Here is a 20,411-nt window from a genome sequence, read left to right on the forward strand (position 1 = left end):
TCATTCATACTGCCTCACTCAATTCTCCAGGCCTGATGCCATCTCAGTAACCAGGCTGCTTCCAATTCCTCATACAGGTGCTTTCCCACCTCTACATCCTTGATCTGGCTCTTCCCTCTGCCTGTGATGCCCTGTCTGGTCCTTTCTCATCCTTCACCTCTCAGTTCAAAGTCAACTCCTCAGGAAGGCCTCCCCAGGTTGTACCAGGAGACGCCCTTATGTCCACACCTTATCCCCTCTCTCAGCTGGCTTTGTCTTTCACACTTTAATTGCTGACATCCCTCTGTGGCCTCATGACATGCTTTGACCATTGGGAGGAGGTGTAGGTACTGTAGTGGTATTTCTGAGCGCAGGTCACAACAGGCTTTGAGGTTTCCATTCTCACCCTCTGGGAAGTCCAACAGAAATTTCAGCAAATGCAGCAGAAAGACCATCCAGTCAACACTCAGAGTTGTGAGAAACCACCCTGTTTGAAGGTCACTAAGTTTTGGGATGATTTGTAGAACAGCAATAGATGAGTGAGCCACCTATAAGGCTGAAAACTTAGGGCTCCTCCTGCCATCACACAGTATTTCTCAAGAAGTAAATATTTCTCAGAAATATAGGGTTCATGCTTAACTCTTTATAAATGGACAAATATATGTCAAACACAGAGCCTCCAAAACTGAGATACCAGAATTTGCCTGTCTAAGCCTTATCAGGCAGATCTCTATCACCCCACCCTGCCAGACAGATGAAATGCCCAGCCTGGAGGGAGAGAGGGAGGGAAGGTAGTAGGGCATGGCCAGGAAAGCCTGCCCCCACTGTTGTCATCGCCTCTCAGATTTTTCATCTTCAGCAAGTCCCCAGCCCCAGACAAACTGACCTCCATGTTGGCAATGACTAGTAGCTCCTTCCAAAGTGATTAGGGGAATCAAAACCTTTCCATATTATTTGTCAAGAACCCCCTAGGCAGCTACGTCTTTAGGGTAATTAGACTGCTTTACATAATCACCCCAAGATTTGATCAGTCTCCTGAAGTAAGCACCTACAGTTTTCCCACAGCTGTTGATTTTGTTTGCCATTGCTCTGGTCTTGAAGGAATAAAAGTACACATATACCTAGTATCTCTCTCGAGTGCATGCTGTCACTTTCAAAATAAGCCCTTGAAGGTGACGTGTCTATTATATATTAATTCCAAAAAATACATCTTAAGATGAACACTCAGACCCAGAACATATTTACTATATTCAAGGTCATGAAATATAATGAAATCCTGAAAACATACTGATCAGCAAAATGCTTCTATCCTTTGCTCCAACTCTTCAATGTCTGGAATTAGGGATATGGATTTTCTAGCCCAGTAATTCTCAATGTTGGCTGCACACTTAAATTTCCTGGGAAAAATATCATTACCTGGGTGTGGGGTCCCAGACTAAGAGATTCCAATACAACCCCAGAAGTTGTAAACTATGGTCTAGGGGCCAAATCCATTCCTGTTTTGGTAAAAACCATTTTACTGGAACACAGCCAAACTCATGCCTTTACAACAGGAAAGTTGAGTTCTTACAACTTTGCCTATAAAGTCGAAAAGACTTACTATATGGCCCTTTACAGGAGTTTCTCAACTACCTAAATGAAAATTTCTACTAATAGAGAAGCAATTCTTAACACAAGCTGCACATCAGAATTATCTGGAAAACTTGTTCAAATTAAATGCCTCAGCTTCACCCCTGAAAACCTAAGATCTGGGGTGACACACAGGAATGTATATGCTATGGAAGGAAGAGAGGTTAAAACACAGTTCTGATTGAAAAGCACTGTGGTAGAGGACATGAAAGCACCGACAGGCTTTAAAGAATGAATTACTCACAGGGGAGGGTGTTTGCATTGTTCTGTGCTGTGTATCTTTTGGCAGTTGAGACAGTTTTCTTCTAATGTACACTGCCAGCAGTGAGACCCCACAATGTGTGCTTTTAAAATGCATTAATGGAAGACCAAATTGAAGTGAATATCTGTGCATTCAAATTCCCAAATAATTCCAATTTCACTAATTGAAACTACTTTTCCTCCAGGCTGTGTCTAATATTTTGTAACAGACGTCTGGACTTCCCTTCAAGTTCAATTAAGTTTCTTTTGTTGAAGTCACCAGCAATCTGAGGGAGAAAAAGGAATTGAGTAACAAAGAGATTACTGTAAACAGACAGTAAGTGGGAGATCTGAAACATTCTTGTGGAAGAAAAGCAGAGATGCATATGGTAATCAAGGCTCAAAAGCTGACTTCCATTCTTGTCAATTAACATTTAAAGAAAGGCTGGCTGATGCCCACAATGGGCAGGATGCCAGGGCAGAGACTGGGGGTTAGATACCCATAGAAGCATGGCTGCCGTCAGCAAGTGACTGAGTGTTGAAGAAGGCTTAAGACAACACCCCACATAATGACACAGAGCACCAGGGTTTGATCATAAGAGCTGGGTTTGGATTAGGCAGAAGTAGGAAAGAGCATAGGAAGGGAAACTGGATCTCTTGCAACTGACCTCAGCGAAGCCCTTTATGTTGCCCCCAAATCCTATAATATCCCCCAAGTCCAGTCACTCCCCATGTTGTTTGGGGATGACACTCACACTCTCTCCTCGACTCCCAGGTCCCCCATCCTCCCTTTCAGCCCAGATCTTGGTTTTTATTTCACAGAGAAAAATAGTAAAAACCAGAAGAGAGCCTCCACAGGTTCCCACCACGACCTCTGCTTGTCCCTCCCCCAGGCCACATGCTCCTCCTCCTCATTTAAGGTGGCCTCTGGGTCAGTACAGGGCAGTGTCTTCCTTGTTTGCTCCATCAAAAAGCCTTGGAGTCACTCCCTAGTACACTTCCAGGCCTGTGGGCTCTACCTTCGATATAGTCACAATCCATCTCCTTCTTGTCGCCTCTACAGACAACATCCAAGTATCTGGACTCTTCCTCATGAATGATCAAAATAGCTTCTTCTCTTCTCTCCATTTAATCAGTTTTCAACACAATAGCTGCAAAAATCCTTGTGCAATGTCGTTCTCTATACCAAATCCTCCCTGGCTCCCTCCTCACTCAGAGTAAAAGCTGAGTCCACGACCTGATTCCCCAGAATTTCCTCTCCTGTCCCCTTTGCTCACTCAGCTTTCACATCTTGGTCTCCCTTTGGTTCCGTGAACATCCCTGACATGCTCCTGTCCCAAGGACTTCGTGCTTGCTCTCTCCTGCTTCTGGATGCTTCTCTAGAGACACCTGCATGACTCACCCCTACCCCTTCTGGTCCTTGTTTAGTTATCTCCTCAATGAGATCTTCCCTGACTTCCCTAGAGAGAGAGCGTGCTCAGGTGGACTGCATTCTAAATCTGTGAAGGATCTAAGGAGGTAAGACACAGATACCTCAAGTTTCCAAATAAGCCAGTTGCAATATTTTGGCTAATACAGAAAAAGATAAATAAACATCCACTGTATTTAAATTTGCAAACCACACCATTCCCTTCTCCCTCTGGGTCTCGTTTTCCCCATGTACTCGTGGCCAAGGCTGCCTCTGGCCCATACCCTGATGCCATACTGTTGCAGAACCTGAACTCTTCCACCCAGGAGAACTCTGCAGAAACCATTTTCTTGTCTAGTCAAATATCCCTTCTCTGCCCACCCTCACCTTGGACATGCCGCAAGAAAGGGTACATGTGTTCATACACCTCGAACTGCCTCCACCCCAACAGGTGAGCATGTGGCCATCAGGTCCTTCCAGGCATCCTGGGGGACTGGAAGCAAAGTCAGTGGGTGACCCTAGCATGACCTAGATGGGGCACAGGCGTGGGCTGTTTGCATTCGGTGTGCCCTTACGTTCGTGCAGGCATGCCATTCTTAATGTGTGCATTCTTGTGTGTGTTCCCTTATGGGTTTATGTAGGAAACTACCCACAGCTCCAGAAGTGAACCTACAGGTCTGGGATCTTCTCATATATGTCAGGTTATGCGATTCGTGTAAATGGTTCCACCTTAAAAGCAGCATCCTTGTGTAGGACACAACCCTTCATATCATAATGTAATGACTAGAGATTTTACCTGTTCAGTAGTTACATATTGCACATGTTATAGTATGAGACCCCACCCCCCACCCCAATGAAATATAGCTCCTGGGAATTTTTTCCTATTCTGTTCATTGATAAGAACAGAAAGGTGGTGTCCAAATAATAGGAGCTCAAGAAATACTTGCAGACCAAGTGAATAGGTAGGTGTAGCACCCACACCTGCTCGTTACTCACCTCTCCAACCCAAAGTCAGCTTACTGCACCCCTGCTACTCTCTGCCCAGGAATACTTAGCTGGCTATAGGAATTTCTTAGCCTTTCTGTAAGTCAAGCTGTAGTGCCGAAAGAGTTAATGCCCAGAAGCAGCCCTCCACCAAAATCAGGTAGCTGAAGTAATCCCTTCAGATGAGATAATTCAGAGCATGTTTGACAATGGAGTGACTTAGGAGGGACAAAGCTCCAGGTGCTAAGGGAGGACACTGCTAATGCATCTTCACTATGGGTCCCTTCACTTCCTCATCCACTCCCGAACTGGAGTTCCTTGGGACCAAGGAAATAAACTGCGGGAAATAAACCCGCAAATAAACTGCTTGTACTCAATTCTCTTCTGGGAGTTTCTTTCTAGAGAATGCAAATAAGACAGTAGACTGACTGCCACTGAAGGTTTTTGAGCAAAGTAGTGACCTATGACCCAAGATCTGCTTCATTTCCTTAGTCAGGTCTTGCCGTTGCAAGACCATGATGGAATAGACCATGATAGGGGCGAGGAGCCCAAATAGGAGACACCTGCAAGGCGCCTGAATCCTCCCCTAACATGATTTGAACTTGTGCATAGTAATAATGCACAGGAAGTGGGGGGAAAAAAAAACAGAGCATAGATTTTCACTGAAAGGTTAGCCAACAGAGAGGTTGCTTACCTTTTATTTCTCCAGCTTCTGGATCATCTGGACTAGGAGTAGAAATAGCAGCAATGGGAATTCCTAGAGCAATGGTTTATTAAAATATACAGAGAAGGATTAAGGAAACAATAAGGTAAAACATTACATTTCACTAACTAGGAGAAAGCCTCCTCTAATTTAGTGAAAAGAAACATGTGGAAACTAATATAAAGAAAGGCAGTACTACCATATTCAAAATACATCTAATAAATGAAACTAGATACTGATTTATGTATTACTGAGCAGAAATGGACATTTCATATTCCTAAGAGTTAAATCTAAACAGGGGTTTAGATTTAAATCTAAACATTGGGTTTCATTTGCATCTTTGTTGGTTTTTAATGTAAAAGTGAGATTAGTTTTTTTTAAGTTTCTTTCCTGAAAATTTTGTTGATACCATAAAATTGCTTCAAGTTTCTTCTTTCACTAAAAAGGCAAATGCAATTTCTGCTCAGCCTCCAGCTGGTAGTTACAGATTCTAAATGGACTAAGCCCTGATTCAGCGTCATTCTGTTTGAACTGAAAATTTTGCTCCCTTTAAATATACAATAATTATGTAATGTTTCATCCAAAGCAGGACACTTGGGGGTGAGAGTGGGGCTAGTTAAATCATTACCCTGGGGCAGCTGGTGTGAGCTAGTACATACAGCCACCCACTCACATGTGTCCTGCCCCAGGTCTCCACAAATCACTGTGCTCTTCCTGTGACTGTAGACCGTGAGGGTGGGGATGAACAAGCACCCAGGGAGCAGGGGGTGGAGGGTGTCACCTGTTGAGAGTCTTTGTCTTAGCACCAAGGCAAAGGGAGCCATGGCTCTTAACATCACTTGCATAGTGGATTTCACAGGCCCTCCTGCTGCATGTTCTATGGTATTTCTGATGGATACATAATTTTATCTTCTAGATGCTGAGATGTTCACTTAGATAATGGTAGTGGTGTGAGGTAGGTCCTGTGGTAACTTGGCCTCTCTTAAGCACAGCAGAAAGGGGAAAACAACCCTCTTTGGACACCCAAAACATGTAGAAGCCCTGATATTTCTTTGAGGTTAATGAGGAAAAATTACACACATGGATTACTGTCGAATTGAAATTGTCAATATTTGACCCTAACACTTAAATAAGACTATAAAGCATACTGATAACCTTCAGGATCAAACACTTTCTTATTAATACAACCTTCCTAATGCATGCTCTGTGCCCACCCCTTGCCCTGGTGTAATGCACAAAATCCAGCTTGAGCCAAGAAGGGAGACCTCTCCTGCCACAGGGGCACTTACTCAGGCAAACCGGAAAGTTGTAGTATCCTGCCGCACACTCCTCGCAGTTGTCTCCGCGGAAATTGGGCTTGCAGTTACAGCGGCCGGAGCCTTGCTCACAATCAACCGCGTGCTCAGGGTTACAGCTGCAAGCTGAAAGAAGTCCCAATTTCCAAAGGATCAGGCCTTCATTGCACTTAATGAGGCACACAAGTCCAAAACTTTGTCATCACTCTACGGTTATGCTTGAAAGCACAAGGCCTGTTTCACTGCATCCCTGGTAGATGGTGCACACTGAACCTCAGAGGTAAGCTCTGATGAGCAGCCACACTGAGATGTGCTCAAGAATGTAGTTCATTACATGAGCACTGCCCAGCTCACCGGGTAAAGGGGCAAAGCCTGCACAGACTACAATCAGAGGGGCTGGGTGAGTGTGTGCTACAGCTCCTGCTGGGCACAGCCTCTCCTGCCCGGGAGCCAAGTGTGAACATCCACACAGGGCTCATTGTTACACAGCCGCTATGTGTGATGGGGGGTGACTAGGTACTGATAGGGCATCTTGGACAGTGCTGCAAGATTGCACCCATAACCCAAATGTTAAATTTGACTGATAGAGCTTACTGAAGGCATTTTTTGTGCAAACCAACAAGACTATTTGGCTTGCATTTCAAAGGGATATACTTGGGGTATTAGAGGTTTGGTCACACAACACACACACATACACATTTGGGAGCTTTCCTTGACCTGGAAAAGAAAATAGTGGCATAGATCAGCTGAGTACATGCCCCAGGAGGACCTGGGAGACTGCTAAAGCTGTGAACATGAAGCATCTCTCCAGCTGACCTTCTCCTGGGTCCTTTGCTTAATTTATCTAGGATTCGTATGTCCTGTGGATACTTTGTCCTCAACCTCTAGTATCTCCACAAGGCCACTTCAGTAATAATAATTTAAAAACTAGAAAAGTGGTGGAGAGTTGAGACTCCTACCCTACGGGACTGCATTCACTATGTCCTGCTTCCTTCACCATTGCCCATTCTTCACGGGCACTAGGAAAGTGATGGGCATGACATGGAAGAGGGTGGGGAAACAGACACAGTGCTAACCACTAAGAGTGCCACAGAGAGAAGTAAATCAGGGTTCACAAATTCTTTGGCTTTTGATGCCCATAATTTAATGATATGATGAATAAATTTTGGAGGACAGTGGACACAGAAATCAACTTAAGGATGGAAATTGTTTCCCAACTGTGATATCCAGAGAACGTACCAGAACTGTACAGATCACCCATACAGGGCAAAGTTCATGATATGACCTATGACTGATAACTCTGCTGGGAAAGCGAGTGGCATTCTTCTGGATGATGGATGTGGGCAGAGGCACCAGACAGACATGAACCACTTCTTGGACCAACCAGTTATTGTATTTTTCACTGAGTCAAAATATTTAACTACTCATCCTCTTTGGCTTCCCCATATTTAACAGAATAAAAATGAATGTCCTATGTATGTTATGATTTAAATAAGGCATTTCTAAAAGTATTTAGAGAGTGCCTTGCATATAACAAGTGCCCAATAGTTATTTTAAATATTTTAAGTAATTCCTTGTGAAATCATTACCATGTTAACTTGATGGTATTCTGATGAAATCCAAAACTGTTGGCGATCATAAAAAAATGTCAAAACAACAGGAAATGGAGGAACTAATATTTATTGCATGTCCAGTATATGAAGGGCTCAAAGCTCAGTGTCTTCCAAGCTTCCTAGGTGTTTTTGATGTCATTTCACCTCAGGGAATATATTATCTTTTCTGTTTATATGTAAAAAAAAAAAATGTGAAGCTCAGCAAGACTGTAACTGACTGACAGAGCTAGTAAGGAGCAGAACCAATAAGAAGAGAAAGAGAATGAGGAGAACTACTAACCAGTCAGAATTTTGCTTAATAACATCCCTCAGGCAATATTCAGAGGTAAAGAGCCACCAAATCGGGATGAAACTTACGGGTGCAGCCATGGGGGGCATCAACTGGAACACCATATGGGCGGAAAAAGCCTTTAGCACATTTTTCACAGTTTATGCCAGCTGTGTTATGCTGGAAAGAAACAAAAGAAACTTAGGAAGAATGTAAGAGTTCTTATTTTGTGTAATTCATACAAGAGAAATACTTCTGTCATATACTTCTGTAAATTTAGTCTCTGAAAAAAAAAATGTTGGTCTTGACCTTGAGTCTCCTAGATTTAGCACAGGACACAGACTTAATATTGAATCTGGAGTTTTTTGTCCACTGGAAGAAAATGAGGGTGACTTCCATGAACTGGAGAGCCCAGATTTTCTCCTCCACCATTTGCTCAATAAGACACCTGATCCTTGAGTGAAAACTCCAAATGTTCAGTCTTCATGGTTTCATTCAGAAGAACTGAAGAATGGAGAAAAAATTACCCTCAGGTTTAACCCAAGGAATAAAGAAAAGGTCATGTGTGTATTTTTAGCTTCTTCAACTTTGAAAGAAATAGCACATACAGATCCTTTTCTTTCAGAATTCTAATTTTATCTGTGCTTTAGTCATGAAACTGTTTCTATTACATGAACAGAAAATATAGGAATGAATCTCACACATAGAACTCATTTAAAGTACAATAGTCGGGGAGTTTTCATATTTCATGGTTAATCCCTGTAATTGCCACACAATCAAATTACCCAACATGCATCATCAGTTTCCAAGAACTACATGACATGGATCTAGCTCAATTCTGCCTCTCTTTTTCTAATTTGGAAACAATTAGGAGGACAGTGTTCTTTCATTAGTAAAAGGAAAGGCAATAGGAAATTAAAAGGAAAAAATATGACATACTCTGACCCAAAAAGAATCACCACAGAAACACAGTGGGGAGAACAAAGACCCTTTCTGTATCCTCTCCCCAATTTTAGATTATTTTTATTAATTACAGATTTTACTTATTACCACCCTTTGTCTGGGGGCTAAAATCTGAATCCACTTTAACAGTGAGGTCTATAACCACAATGGCCCACTTCTCTGACTTAACATTTATATGCATAAAAACATTTTGGACCAATAAGAAACAGTTGTAGTCTACCCCCTCTTCTATCCAATGCCAATTAACCTCAACTCTGTTGCTTGCCATTGTGACTTATTACAGACAAAGGACAGCAGGTTAAACTTGGTTCCCCAGTTTTTCCTAATTGGAGGAAGAAAAGGGGGAAAGTTCTCTAAAGTGGGACCCCAGTGGGGGTTTCCCCTCTCTCACAAATTTTGGTCAGTGAAGCATCTGACACAGAGAAGTAATATTTTTAAGATGATCAAAAGAGTAACAAGTAACTCTGCAGATGGAACAATACCTGTAATATGTTTTCAAATATTGGCTTCTCTAAAACCCCAGCACCCTGAGGGGAAGAACACACCAATTTAAGCACAGACACTATGGCCGTGGTTAGACCAAGGCCAGATGGAGACCCAAGGCCAGATGGCTCCATAATTTCTATCCTGGAGGCCCTGGGGGAAGCAAGCACATTGGGACAGATGGGTACTTGAGTTTGCATTTGCATAACACTTAAAATGAGAAAACCTCAATGGCCCAAGCCAAACTGTAGGGAGGGCACTTCTGGGAACCATGCAGGAGATAATGACCTCAACCCACAAATGCACACATCCCCTTTCCTATGCCTATGTTGATACTATACTTCTTTGACTCCTGTAGCTTTCTTGCTAGTTTTGAAGTAAGATAGCATATGTTCTCCAACTTCATTGTGTTTCTTCCAAACAGTTTTGGGTATGTCTAGGGTTTTGACATCCCTATAAAATTATAATGTGCCTTGGCAATTTCTGTGTAAAAATCTGCATAAAAGCTTCAGATTAATTTGTGGAAAACTGGCATCTTAATAAATATATTAAGATTTATTTATAAAAACATTATTAAGATTTATTTATAAAAACATTTCTGGGCAATGTTTTTTAGCTTTAGTACAGAGGCCTTGCATGTCCTTTGTTAAATTTATTTTTAAACATTTCCTATTGTTGACACTATTTTAAATTGAAGTTTTATTCCATCTTCTTATTGTTTGTTGCTAGCATAATTTTTACATATTATCCTTGAATCCTGTAATTTTACTAAATTCAGTTATTAATTTTAGTGGTTGTTTTGCATATTTCTTAAATTTTTTTTTAATATAGCAGCCATGTTGTCTATAAATAGAGGCATTTCTACATCTTCCTTCCCAATTTTAATGCCTTTTCTTTCTTTCTCCTGCCATATTGCAATGGTTAGGACCCCCAGGGCACCATTTAAAAGAAGTGGTAAAAAGCAAGTATTCTTGCCACAACCCAAATCTTTAAAAACCAATATTTCAATATTTGATCTCTAACATGATCTTAGTTGTAGGTTCTTCATAAATGCCCCTCATCAGATTGCAGAAATTCACTTCTATTCCTAGTTTGCTAAGAGTTTTTATCATAAAACAGGTATTGGTTTTTTCTAATGAATTTTCACATGATTCTTTTCACTTATTCTTGTTAATATGATTAATTATACAGATTGGTTTTGAATATTCAAAACAGTGCTTTCCTTGGATAAACCTCACTCATCTAATAAATTGCTGAATTCTACTTTCTAACTATAAGTACATGTTTTTTGAATCTATAATGTTCATGAGAGTTACAGGCCAGTGATTTTATTTTATGTAATGTCAGTCAGATTTTGGGATTAAGGTTTAAACTAGCCTTATCATCACCAAGTTGGGAAATGTTCTTCCCTATTTTCTGAAAAATCGTGCATAAAATTGTTGGTGTTTCTTACTTAAATATTTAATAAAATTTGCCAGTAAAACCATCTGGGCCTGACACTTTTTTGGTCAGAAAATTTTGATAATAAATTTAATTTCTTACATAGGTACCAGATTATTCAAATGTTCTATTTCATCTTGTATCAATTCTAGAAAGTTATAGTTCTCAAGAAACTTGTCCATTTAACCCAGGTTATCAATTTTGCTGGCATAGAGTTGTTCATAGTATTCTTTTATATTGCTTTTAATGTCTAGTGCTAAATCCTTATTTGTATGTGGTATTGGTAACTTTTAACCACCTCCTTTTTCCTAACCAGTATAGCTGAGAGCTTATGAATTTTGTCAAACTTTTCTATAGCTCAGCTTTTGGCTTTGTTAATTTTCTCTATTTTTTTTTTTTTTTTACTGTTTTATGTTGAATTCTGTTCTTATATTTATTGCTTTCTTCCTTCTACCTACCTGCTCTGCTTTTACTAACTTCTTAAGGTTGAACTATGGGTCACCAATTTTAGATTTCTTTTTAAAGCTATGGATTTCAGGCCTCCCCAGTGGCACAGTGGTTGAGCGCTGGGTTGTGGGGCTTCCTGCAGCCTCTGCAGTGCTGGTTTGATCCCCAGCTGCTGGGTGAGGGTCCCACATGGCATGGAGCACAGACCTCTCCTGTAGTGCCTACTGCTCCCCTCAGCAGTGTACTTCCTCACTCTACCTGTTCTGCTCTCCGCTTTGGCTCTGATGAATTCTCTCACCCTCCTGCGCTTCTGACTGTACCCAGTGCTAGTATAAATAAAATAAATCTTAAAAAAATAAATAAAAAATAAAGCTATGGATTTCTCTTTAAGCACTGCATTAGTTGTATCCTACAATTTTTCATGTATTGTGTTTTCATGATTAAAATTTAATTTAAAATTTAAATTTAAATCTTTTAATCTTTTTTAGAAATCTTTTCTAATTTCCCTTATGATTTCATCTTTTACTGTGGATTATTTAGAAGTATTTTATTTCAAATACTGAAGGTTTTCCCAATAATACTGACTTCCAATTTAACTCCATGTTTGTCAGAAAACATGCTCTATAGCTATATGAATTTAATCATTTTTAAAGTGACAGAACTTACATCATAGCCCAAACTTATGTTTATCTTGTTGAATGTATCATGTGTACTTTAAATAATGTGTAGTCTGTATTTGTTGAAATAGTGTTCTATAGGTATCAATTAAGGCAAGGTGTTTAACAATGTCATTCTATCCTTCTAATGTTTTGTGTATGAAAGTGGGGAAAACCGTCTCAGAAAATACTTCCAATTGTATATCACTTTCTTGGCATCTTTTAGGAGCAGGCTTACTAAATGCTCTGTCCTATAATGACAAATCCATTTTGGTCTAAACTGTGCCTCACCTGGCAATTAATGCAGACCCCTCCACCTGCATAGATGCCCTGGATATTCAAGCTTGCCTGCTTTCTCTCAACATCTGGATCATAGTAACAGTCGATGGCGTGACCATGGCAGTTGCATGCTGAAAAAAAATCATTCCAAATTAATATCCAATCATTACTGTGAGACACTTTGCAAATACTCCCAGTGTTACTGCTCATGGAACTACAAAAATATCTGTTGTAAAATATCCTCAGTAAATATTCTCAGTAGAAAATATTAGGAATTTTTACACAAAGAAAGGTCTATAGTAAAAAGCAATTAGCAGTTTCTTTCATTTTTATTAAGTGGGAGAGATTTCTCTTTTTAAAAATGTTATATAATTACAACAAATTAAGATAAACTACACAGCCAGTTAAATATCATGTGCAAAAAGGATATTACCACTAACAAGAATAACTGAACTCTTGGTATACTTTGAAAGTGTTTTACATTTAAGATTTCATTTAATCTGCACAATAATTCTCTAATATGGGTATTTTTGTCCCTGTAGCCCAGATGAGGAGGCTGAGACTTAGAGAGATTAAAGGATATGCCCAGAGTTATACAGTCTATAAGTAACAGAGATAGAATCCTGACTTACGTTTGTTCTACTCCAAAACCTATTCTCTCAACCAATACTCCAAGTCTTTCATTCTCAGCACTATTTATAATATTAATAAATTGGAAGTGAGCTTAATGTATAATTATAGAAAACAGTTAAGCAAACAACCATATATTTTCTTAACAGTCAGTTCCCTGGAACTTCTCACATTTGGATACAATAGAACACACATCCCAGCCTGTAGTAGCACTCAGCAAGCACTTGCTGGATATATGTAATCCATCAAATGAAAACACTATGTGGCATGAAAAAGGATGTCAAAGAGTTTTTAGTAAATGGGGAAAATACTATAAAATATCAAATCAAAAAGATCAGGATATAAAATTGTGTATATATATAATACAACCATACGTGTTTAAAGTATGTGTGGAAAAAAACACTAAAAATATCTGACAAAATAGTAGAGTGGTTCTCTTCAGAAAATAAACAAATTTTGGTGCTTTTACTTTGCTTTTTAAAATATCCAAGTTCTCTGTCAATATATGTAATACTTCTGAAATTTGAAAATGTAATTTAAACCCCATTTAGGATTATCATCATAGCCAATTTTTAAAAATTAACGAGCTTTTTCTTAGACACGATTTATATTCATTACATTCCACCTAGATCAAATTTTCCAAGACTTTACAAAAATTCTGCTTTAATCAAGTCCCTAGATAAACATACTAGGTAAGAAAATTGCCTAGGCCCCTCTCCCCAGCACTCACCTTCACACTCATGGCTCTGCTCCCGTGTGGCAGGCTGCCAGTGCTTCTGGTGGTACCCAACACAACAGTGATCACACGTCTGTCCACAGGTGTGGTGCTGGCACTCACACCGAAACCTGTCGGAGCAAATCTCAGTTACTGGAAAGTCTTAATTAAGAGGGGAGGAATGAAATATTGTACAAAAATGAACAATGATGTAAGAAATTTTTTAAAACTAAAATAAATAAATGAGTAAATTGCAATATCACAAAAAGAAGAGATCAGTTTCTGTGTTAAAAACTAACACACTCATACAGTCATCATGGTTGCCCTTTGTACCACTTACCATTTACTGAGTAATTGAGATAACAAAGCACTTTGCATATATTATTTTAATGTCCTCTTTCATTCAACCTATTATCGCCATCTTACAGAGGGTGACATTAAGATTCAGAGATGTTAAAATACTTGTCAAATGTCAAATGATGATAGAGGACAGAGGCTAAATTGACATTTGTCTAACTCAAAAGTCCTAGCTCTTGGGGCCTCCCCGGTGGCGCAGCGGTTGAGCGCTGAGTTGCGAAGCTGCCCACAGCCTCTGCAACGCCGGTTCGATCCCCGGCTGCTCCCTGGCTGCTCCCCAGCCACCAGAGGAGGGTTCCGCATGGCGCGCAGACCTCTCCTGCCGCCCGCTGCTCCCCTCAGCGGTGTACTTCAGTCCTTCTGCCTGCTCTGCTCCCCGCTCTGGCTCTGGTGAATTCTCTCACCCTCCCATGCTTCTGATTGTGCCCAGTGCTTGTATAAATAAACAAACAAACAAATAAATAAATAAATCTTTAAAAATAAAAAAAAAGTCCCAGCTCTTTTTCCCCACCACTGTATATCACAATAAATGAACACATGAGCAAGCAAGTGCTGAGTTTACTGAGCTGTGTTGATCTGGAGTAGTCTATCAAAAGATCTGCTCAGGTTTCCTGCTCAGTCTTGGGTCAGGCACAGAGTCACCAAATCCAAGAGACAGTTGCGAACACAATCTCAGAGGATGTTGTTCCACAAGGGTCTGCCCACTCAAGCAAACAGCTCTGTACAACTCTCATCGGGAGATTTACATGAGCATAACAAAATAAAGGGGGGGAGGATACTTGTCTGAATGATACTGGCACCCCCAAATAATTGCTTTTTCTGACACTTAAGTCCAGGCCCATCTAGAAAACTCATCCTCACATCTACTGTGAGAATATTGTTGAAAATGTTAACTGGAGAATCCTCTTCATGATGAACATCACCTGACACTAAGGGAAATTCCTTATCTGACCCTAGTGTCAAGTTTCTCCTAAGCAACTTTTTAGATTATAGTCATAGTGAAAGATGAAGCTGAGCAGGTTTCTCTTTTTGAGTTGAAAAAGGAAGCTGCTAGGAAGCTCAGAATTAAATCTGTGCTCAACCCATGCATCAAGGTCAGCATACTTGATTAAAGTCCTCTTCTGCTTCTTCATGTGTTCTGCTTGATTTATACTAACTTTTCTGATGCCCTTCATTAAGTCACTGAATCCCCTTAAATATGAGATTTTTTCCCTCATCATAGAAGTCTCTACGAATCATGTGCAGATCAGCCTGTTGTGCAGAAGCAACCAGCAAGCAGGCAGTGTAGACTGGTGGTAAACTACACCTTTCAGAGAGGCATGGGGAGATGGCCACTCCACGTGCAAATATTGGGAGCAATTACCTACTCAGTTTAAAACTCCTCCTGGTCTCCCAGGGTCAACAGGGTTGGGCAGTTCTCCCAAGTAGGAAGTTCAGACCCTCTCAGATGGCTTCAACTCCTTTTCCAAATGGCACCATTTTCAGACTCACTAGACTGACCTTCTCTCCTCTTTCTCTCCAATTCAGGACTTTCCTGACCTGACAACTTGTATAGTAGGACCCTTCCCTCCAGGAAGCTATATAGAAATGATGGATTATTAATAAACAAGTCCTGCTTGTCATTTGGTGGATTCAAATTGACATTTCAGATGACGCCACCTAACTCCCGAAGGCATTCTGAGAACACTGGGGATTGTTGCTGGTCAGGGAGAAGAACTCCTCAAAGTGGAGTATGTAAGTTGGTAGCTATACCTTAGCCTGAATGGGAAGCTAAATGTATGAACCTGAATCTGGGAATTGTAGGCTTGGACTAAATGGTTGAAAGAAAATTATTACTGTATCTAACAGCTAGTAATTTCCAGCCCTTATAAGTATCCTTATTGTGGTGGTAATGTGAGTTTATACAACTGCTGAGCACTTAAATCTGAAATTCATGCACATTATTGTATGTGAAATTACCTCAATTAAAAACAAAAAAGCGTGCACCCTTTTACATGTTCTTAGCGACATCTTCACCATAACCAAAAGGTGGCAGTAACCTAAGTGTCCATCAACAGAAGGATGGATAAGCAAAATGTGATATACTCATAATGAAATGTTGTTCAGCCTTTAAAAGGGAGAAAGTTTTGGCAGATGCCTCAACAAGGATGAACCTGGAGGACATTACGCTAAGTGAAATAAACTGCTCACAAGAAAAGACAAATATTGTGTGATTCTAGTTAAAGGAAATACCTAATGTAGGTAAACTCAGAAAGTAGAGTATGGTTGTGAGGAACTCAGGGAGCGGGGAGTGGGGAGTTGTTTAATGGGTATAGAATTTCAATGTTGTAAAACGAAAAGAGTTTTGGAGACTGACTGCACAATATGAATGTATGTAAAACTATTTAACTCAGACCACTGCCGCTTAAAAATGGTTGAGATGGCAAACTTTATATGATGTGTCTTTTACTACAATTAAAAAAAAAAAGGATTTGAAAATGCATACTCCCGGTGCCATTAGACCAGAGATCCAGAGATAGCAAAAACAAGTTTTACTTCTCTTGCCAACTCTAATTAACTATTTGTGGATGCCTGGGGCACTGTCTGGAGTAAGGGGGAAAGGTTTGATGATTGCATTCCAGATCACCCATAGAGTGCTAATATTAATAAGCCATGTCTGCTATGGGCTGGTGGGGGTATGTGGAGGAAAGAGTAGGGCCCAAGGAGAAGAGACACATATTACCTATTTGTTGACGTTGAGACATTCCTGCTGAGGGCAGGAACAGAAATATTAGTGAGATGCAAACATCCACTGAGACATTAGACTTATTTACACCAAAGTTAAAAAAATTTGTACAATGCACTTACAATTTTTCAGGATTGTTTGCACTGCACACCTCAGCATGGCCATTGCAAACACACCGTCCACCAATACTGATGTCTTTTATGCTGTAATAATACTATATAACAGAAAACAGAAGAGGCCAGTTTTACAAAACAGTAACAAAAACTTTCCTTCCCTAGCTTTAACTCACATGTGTATTGTCCTTGCTTCCTTTTTATCCTCTACTCTTGAGCCTACCTCAACATAAAAGGGAGTCACATTTGAATGTGACTTGTCTTTCAAAATAAATGCATCGCTCAGTCAAGTTTAATAACATGTTATGGAAGTTGTGCATTTTAAAAAATCAAGTTCTGTAAATGTGTAGAGGGAAACTGCCTCGGGAAAGAATAACATTCTAGAGTCTTTTGGAAAAGGATTAAGTGCTTCCTAGTTATTGGAATTTTTTTAAATATAAATCTGAGTTTTATAAATTGAATATATTTATTTACAAAAACTAAATTTTTGTGCCTCAAATTTTGTACCTACTATGTGCAGGTTCTGGGAAGGGAAAAAATCTTTACACTGAGACTGGCAATGACCACAGAGACAGAGGTCCCAGTTCTTAAAGGTCAGGCAGAGCAAGCTCAGGCCCAGGGAGGACAGTCCCTAAACCAGCCCACAATATGAATGAGCCATGTCATATACAAGGCCTGCTCCTGTGCGGAGGCCTTTACACTAGTGACAGTTGGTGGCAACAGCTACCATCTCCTTTACTCTCAGACTTGGCAGAGGATACACAGGATTCCACAAGAAATATGGGGGCTGTAGAATTATCTTTTTCATTGAGGTCCTGCTGAATGCATTCACAAGGACAAGAGGGTTTTTGTTATTTTTTTGTTGTGGTAGGTTAAGAGTGTTATCTTAAAGCACCCTATTCATGCTATGGTGGGGTTCAGTTCTGATTTATTCTTCAAAAGTTGTGGTGTCTACGTTTCCTGGCAGTATCTCACCAAGTATTAAAGTATTAACAACCCTCTTGTTCATATGGAAAAATTCAGTATTAGAGAACTTTCTGCGCCAAGTTAACACTCAGAGTCTTTTGTAGCAATCCTCATGGAAGCTTCTCTCTACACATGCATTAAGGACAGCAGCAACAAAAGAGAGTAGCACTTGAAAAGACAACCCCTATCCCAGCAGCACACCTGATGTGTGTGAAGCTAGCTGGTATTCTATTCCAGAGAAGCAAACTAGATTGGGGAAGGGGGCAAGATTATATATGTGGTGCACTCCATACAAAACCATGTTCTCCTAAGGGAAAAGAAATAAACATACTTCCAAGCACAAACCTTGCAAACCACAGAAAGACAATTAAAGGAGGGAAAAGTGGTAAGAGTTATTCCTGGCCAGGTTCCAAAACACCCAGAGGAATGAGAAGGAATGGAAATTCAATCCAGCTAGGTTTATCAAAAACCAGCTCTCCCTTATAAATTCCACTCTTAGTCACCACCCATAGCAGCTCAGAGAGCCAAAGGAAATGCAGAAGCAAGGCCACATTCATACAAGATGAATACTTTTTCTGGAAAATCTTCAAAACTATAGTAAAGCTTATTTTTCTCTTTCCCTTCTTAATCCCAGATCTCTGATATTACTCTATAAGGTGGGTTGGTCTACCCGCCACGATTCTCAGTCCTGCCCTCTGTCCTGGGATGTACTTGATGGGCTGCAACAATGGGGTCTCTTGCCCTCTGGTTTCCCAGTGGGTTTAGCCAATGGAAGACCCTGAGAGCAGATCAGAAGGTAGGAGAAGAAAGGTTTTGGGGTCTTTATCCTATCCAGGAGACATGACTGCTGTCTGGCTGAGAGTGAGGGGTGGAGTAACTGAGTGATGGAGGGCTAGCACTCACTAGTAGCTATAGCTCCTCTATGTTTGCCAGGTTGCTTTACCCAGGTTCCTGCACCTAGGAGGGGCTACACACCAGATAGATAGATAGATAGATAGATAGATAGATAGATAGATAGATAGATAGATAGATAGATAGATAGATAAATGATAGATAGACAGAGATATACACTGATAGCATGTGTCCTCATTTTCTTTTGTCTCCAGGTATTTTTTTTATTGATTTCTTTTACATCATTGTTAATTTTTAAACAATATTTGCTTCCCCTCCCTGCCCCCTCAGGTGTAGTCACCGTAGAGTTTCCTTCACCAATGCACCTGTTACCATCACCTCAGTCCCCTGTGCTCCTCCCTCTCTCCCTCTGATCCCTCGCCCTCCTCCTCCCCTGCAGGATGTCTCTGATTTATAATTGTCCATTTTTGCTTTGCTATGTTTTGTATTGCTGTTATTTTTTTTACACTGATGTCTTATTTGGTTCCCCTATATTCCTGCTATAAGTGAAACCATCTGATATTTTTCTTTTTCCTTCTGGCTTATTGCACTGAGCATAATTCCTTCTAGCTCCATCCACGTTGCTGCAAATGGCATGAGTTTATCTTTTTTGATTGCTGAATAATATTCCATTGTGTATATATACCACATCTTCTTGATCCAGTCATCTATTTTTGGGCATTTTGGTTGTTTCCAGGCTTTACCTATTGTAAATAGTGCTGCAATAAACATAGGGGTACAGGTGTTCTTTTGAATCACTGTTTTTGTGTCCTTAAGGTAGATCCTTAGTAGCAGAATTGCCGGGTCATATAGTAGCTCCATTTTTAGTAGACTGAGGAACCTCCAGACAGCTTTCTATAGTGGTTGGACCAGTTTGCACTCCCACCAGCAATGTAGGAGAGTTCCTTTTCACCACATCCTCACCAACATTTGTTGTTGCTTGTTTTTTTGATATGTGCCATTCTTGCTGGTATAAGGCAGTATCTCAATGTGGGTTTTTTTGGGGGGGCTGCGGGCAGCCTCGCAGCCCTGTGCTCAACTGCTGTGCCACCAGGGAAGGCCCTCAATGTGGTTTTAATATGCATTTCCTTGATTATAAGGGATGTTGAACATTTTTTCATATGCCTGTTGGCCATTTGCATTTCCTCTTTGGAGAAATGTCTTTTAAGTTCTTCTGCCCATTTCTTGACTGGATTGTTTATTTTGTTTTTGTTGAGTAGTGTGAGTTCTTTGTATATCTTTGTGATCGGTCCCTTATCAGTTGACTGGGGTGCAAAGATTTTTTCCCAATCAGTGGCATGTCTCTCTGTTTTGGTTAATGTCTCTTTTGCTGTGCAGAGATTTTCAGTTTGATGTAATCCCAGGTGTTTATCTTTTCCTTGACTTTCTTTGCTTTGGGTGATGAGTCTTTAAAGATGTTATTGTGATGTATGTCTTGTAGTGTTTTATTTATATTTTCTTCTATATATTTCATGGTTTCAGGTCTTATGTGCAGTTCTTTTATTCATTTTGAGTTGATTTTTGTGCACGGTGAAAGATATTGGTCTAGTTTCTTTTTCTTTTTTTTTTTTTTTTTTTGCATGTGGTGGTCCAGTTTTCTCAGCACCATTTGTTGAATAAACTGTGT

The 20,411-nt window shown here is 40.2% G+C and overlaps 1 protein-coding gene across 1 annotated transcript in view; it reads right to left on the minus strand.

Moving 5' to 3' along the window:
* LAMA3 (laminin subunit alpha 3) overlaps positions 1–20,411 on the minus strand; it is a 262,122-nt gene that overhangs the window by 160,223 nt on the left and 81,488 nt on the right. Inside the window, 6 exon segments of the mRNA XM_037508729.2 lie at positions 4,935–4,997; positions 6,233–6,364; positions 8,209–8,299; positions 12,400–12,518; positions 13,748–13,863; positions 16,937–17,028. Coding sequence (XP_037364626.1) covers positions 4,935–4,997; positions 6,233–6,364; positions 8,209–8,299; positions 12,400–12,518; positions 13,748–13,863; positions 16,937–17,028 — 613 coding nt within the window.

Source organism: Talpa occidentalis, unplaced genomic scaffold (genome assembly GCF_014898055.3).
Source record: "Talpa occidentalis isolate TD23 unplaced genomic scaffold, MPIMG_talOcc4v2.1 talOcc4.13, whole genome shotgun sequence".
NCBI lineage: Eukaryota > Metazoa > Chordata > Mammalia > Eulipotyphla > Talpidae > Talpa > Talpa occidentalis.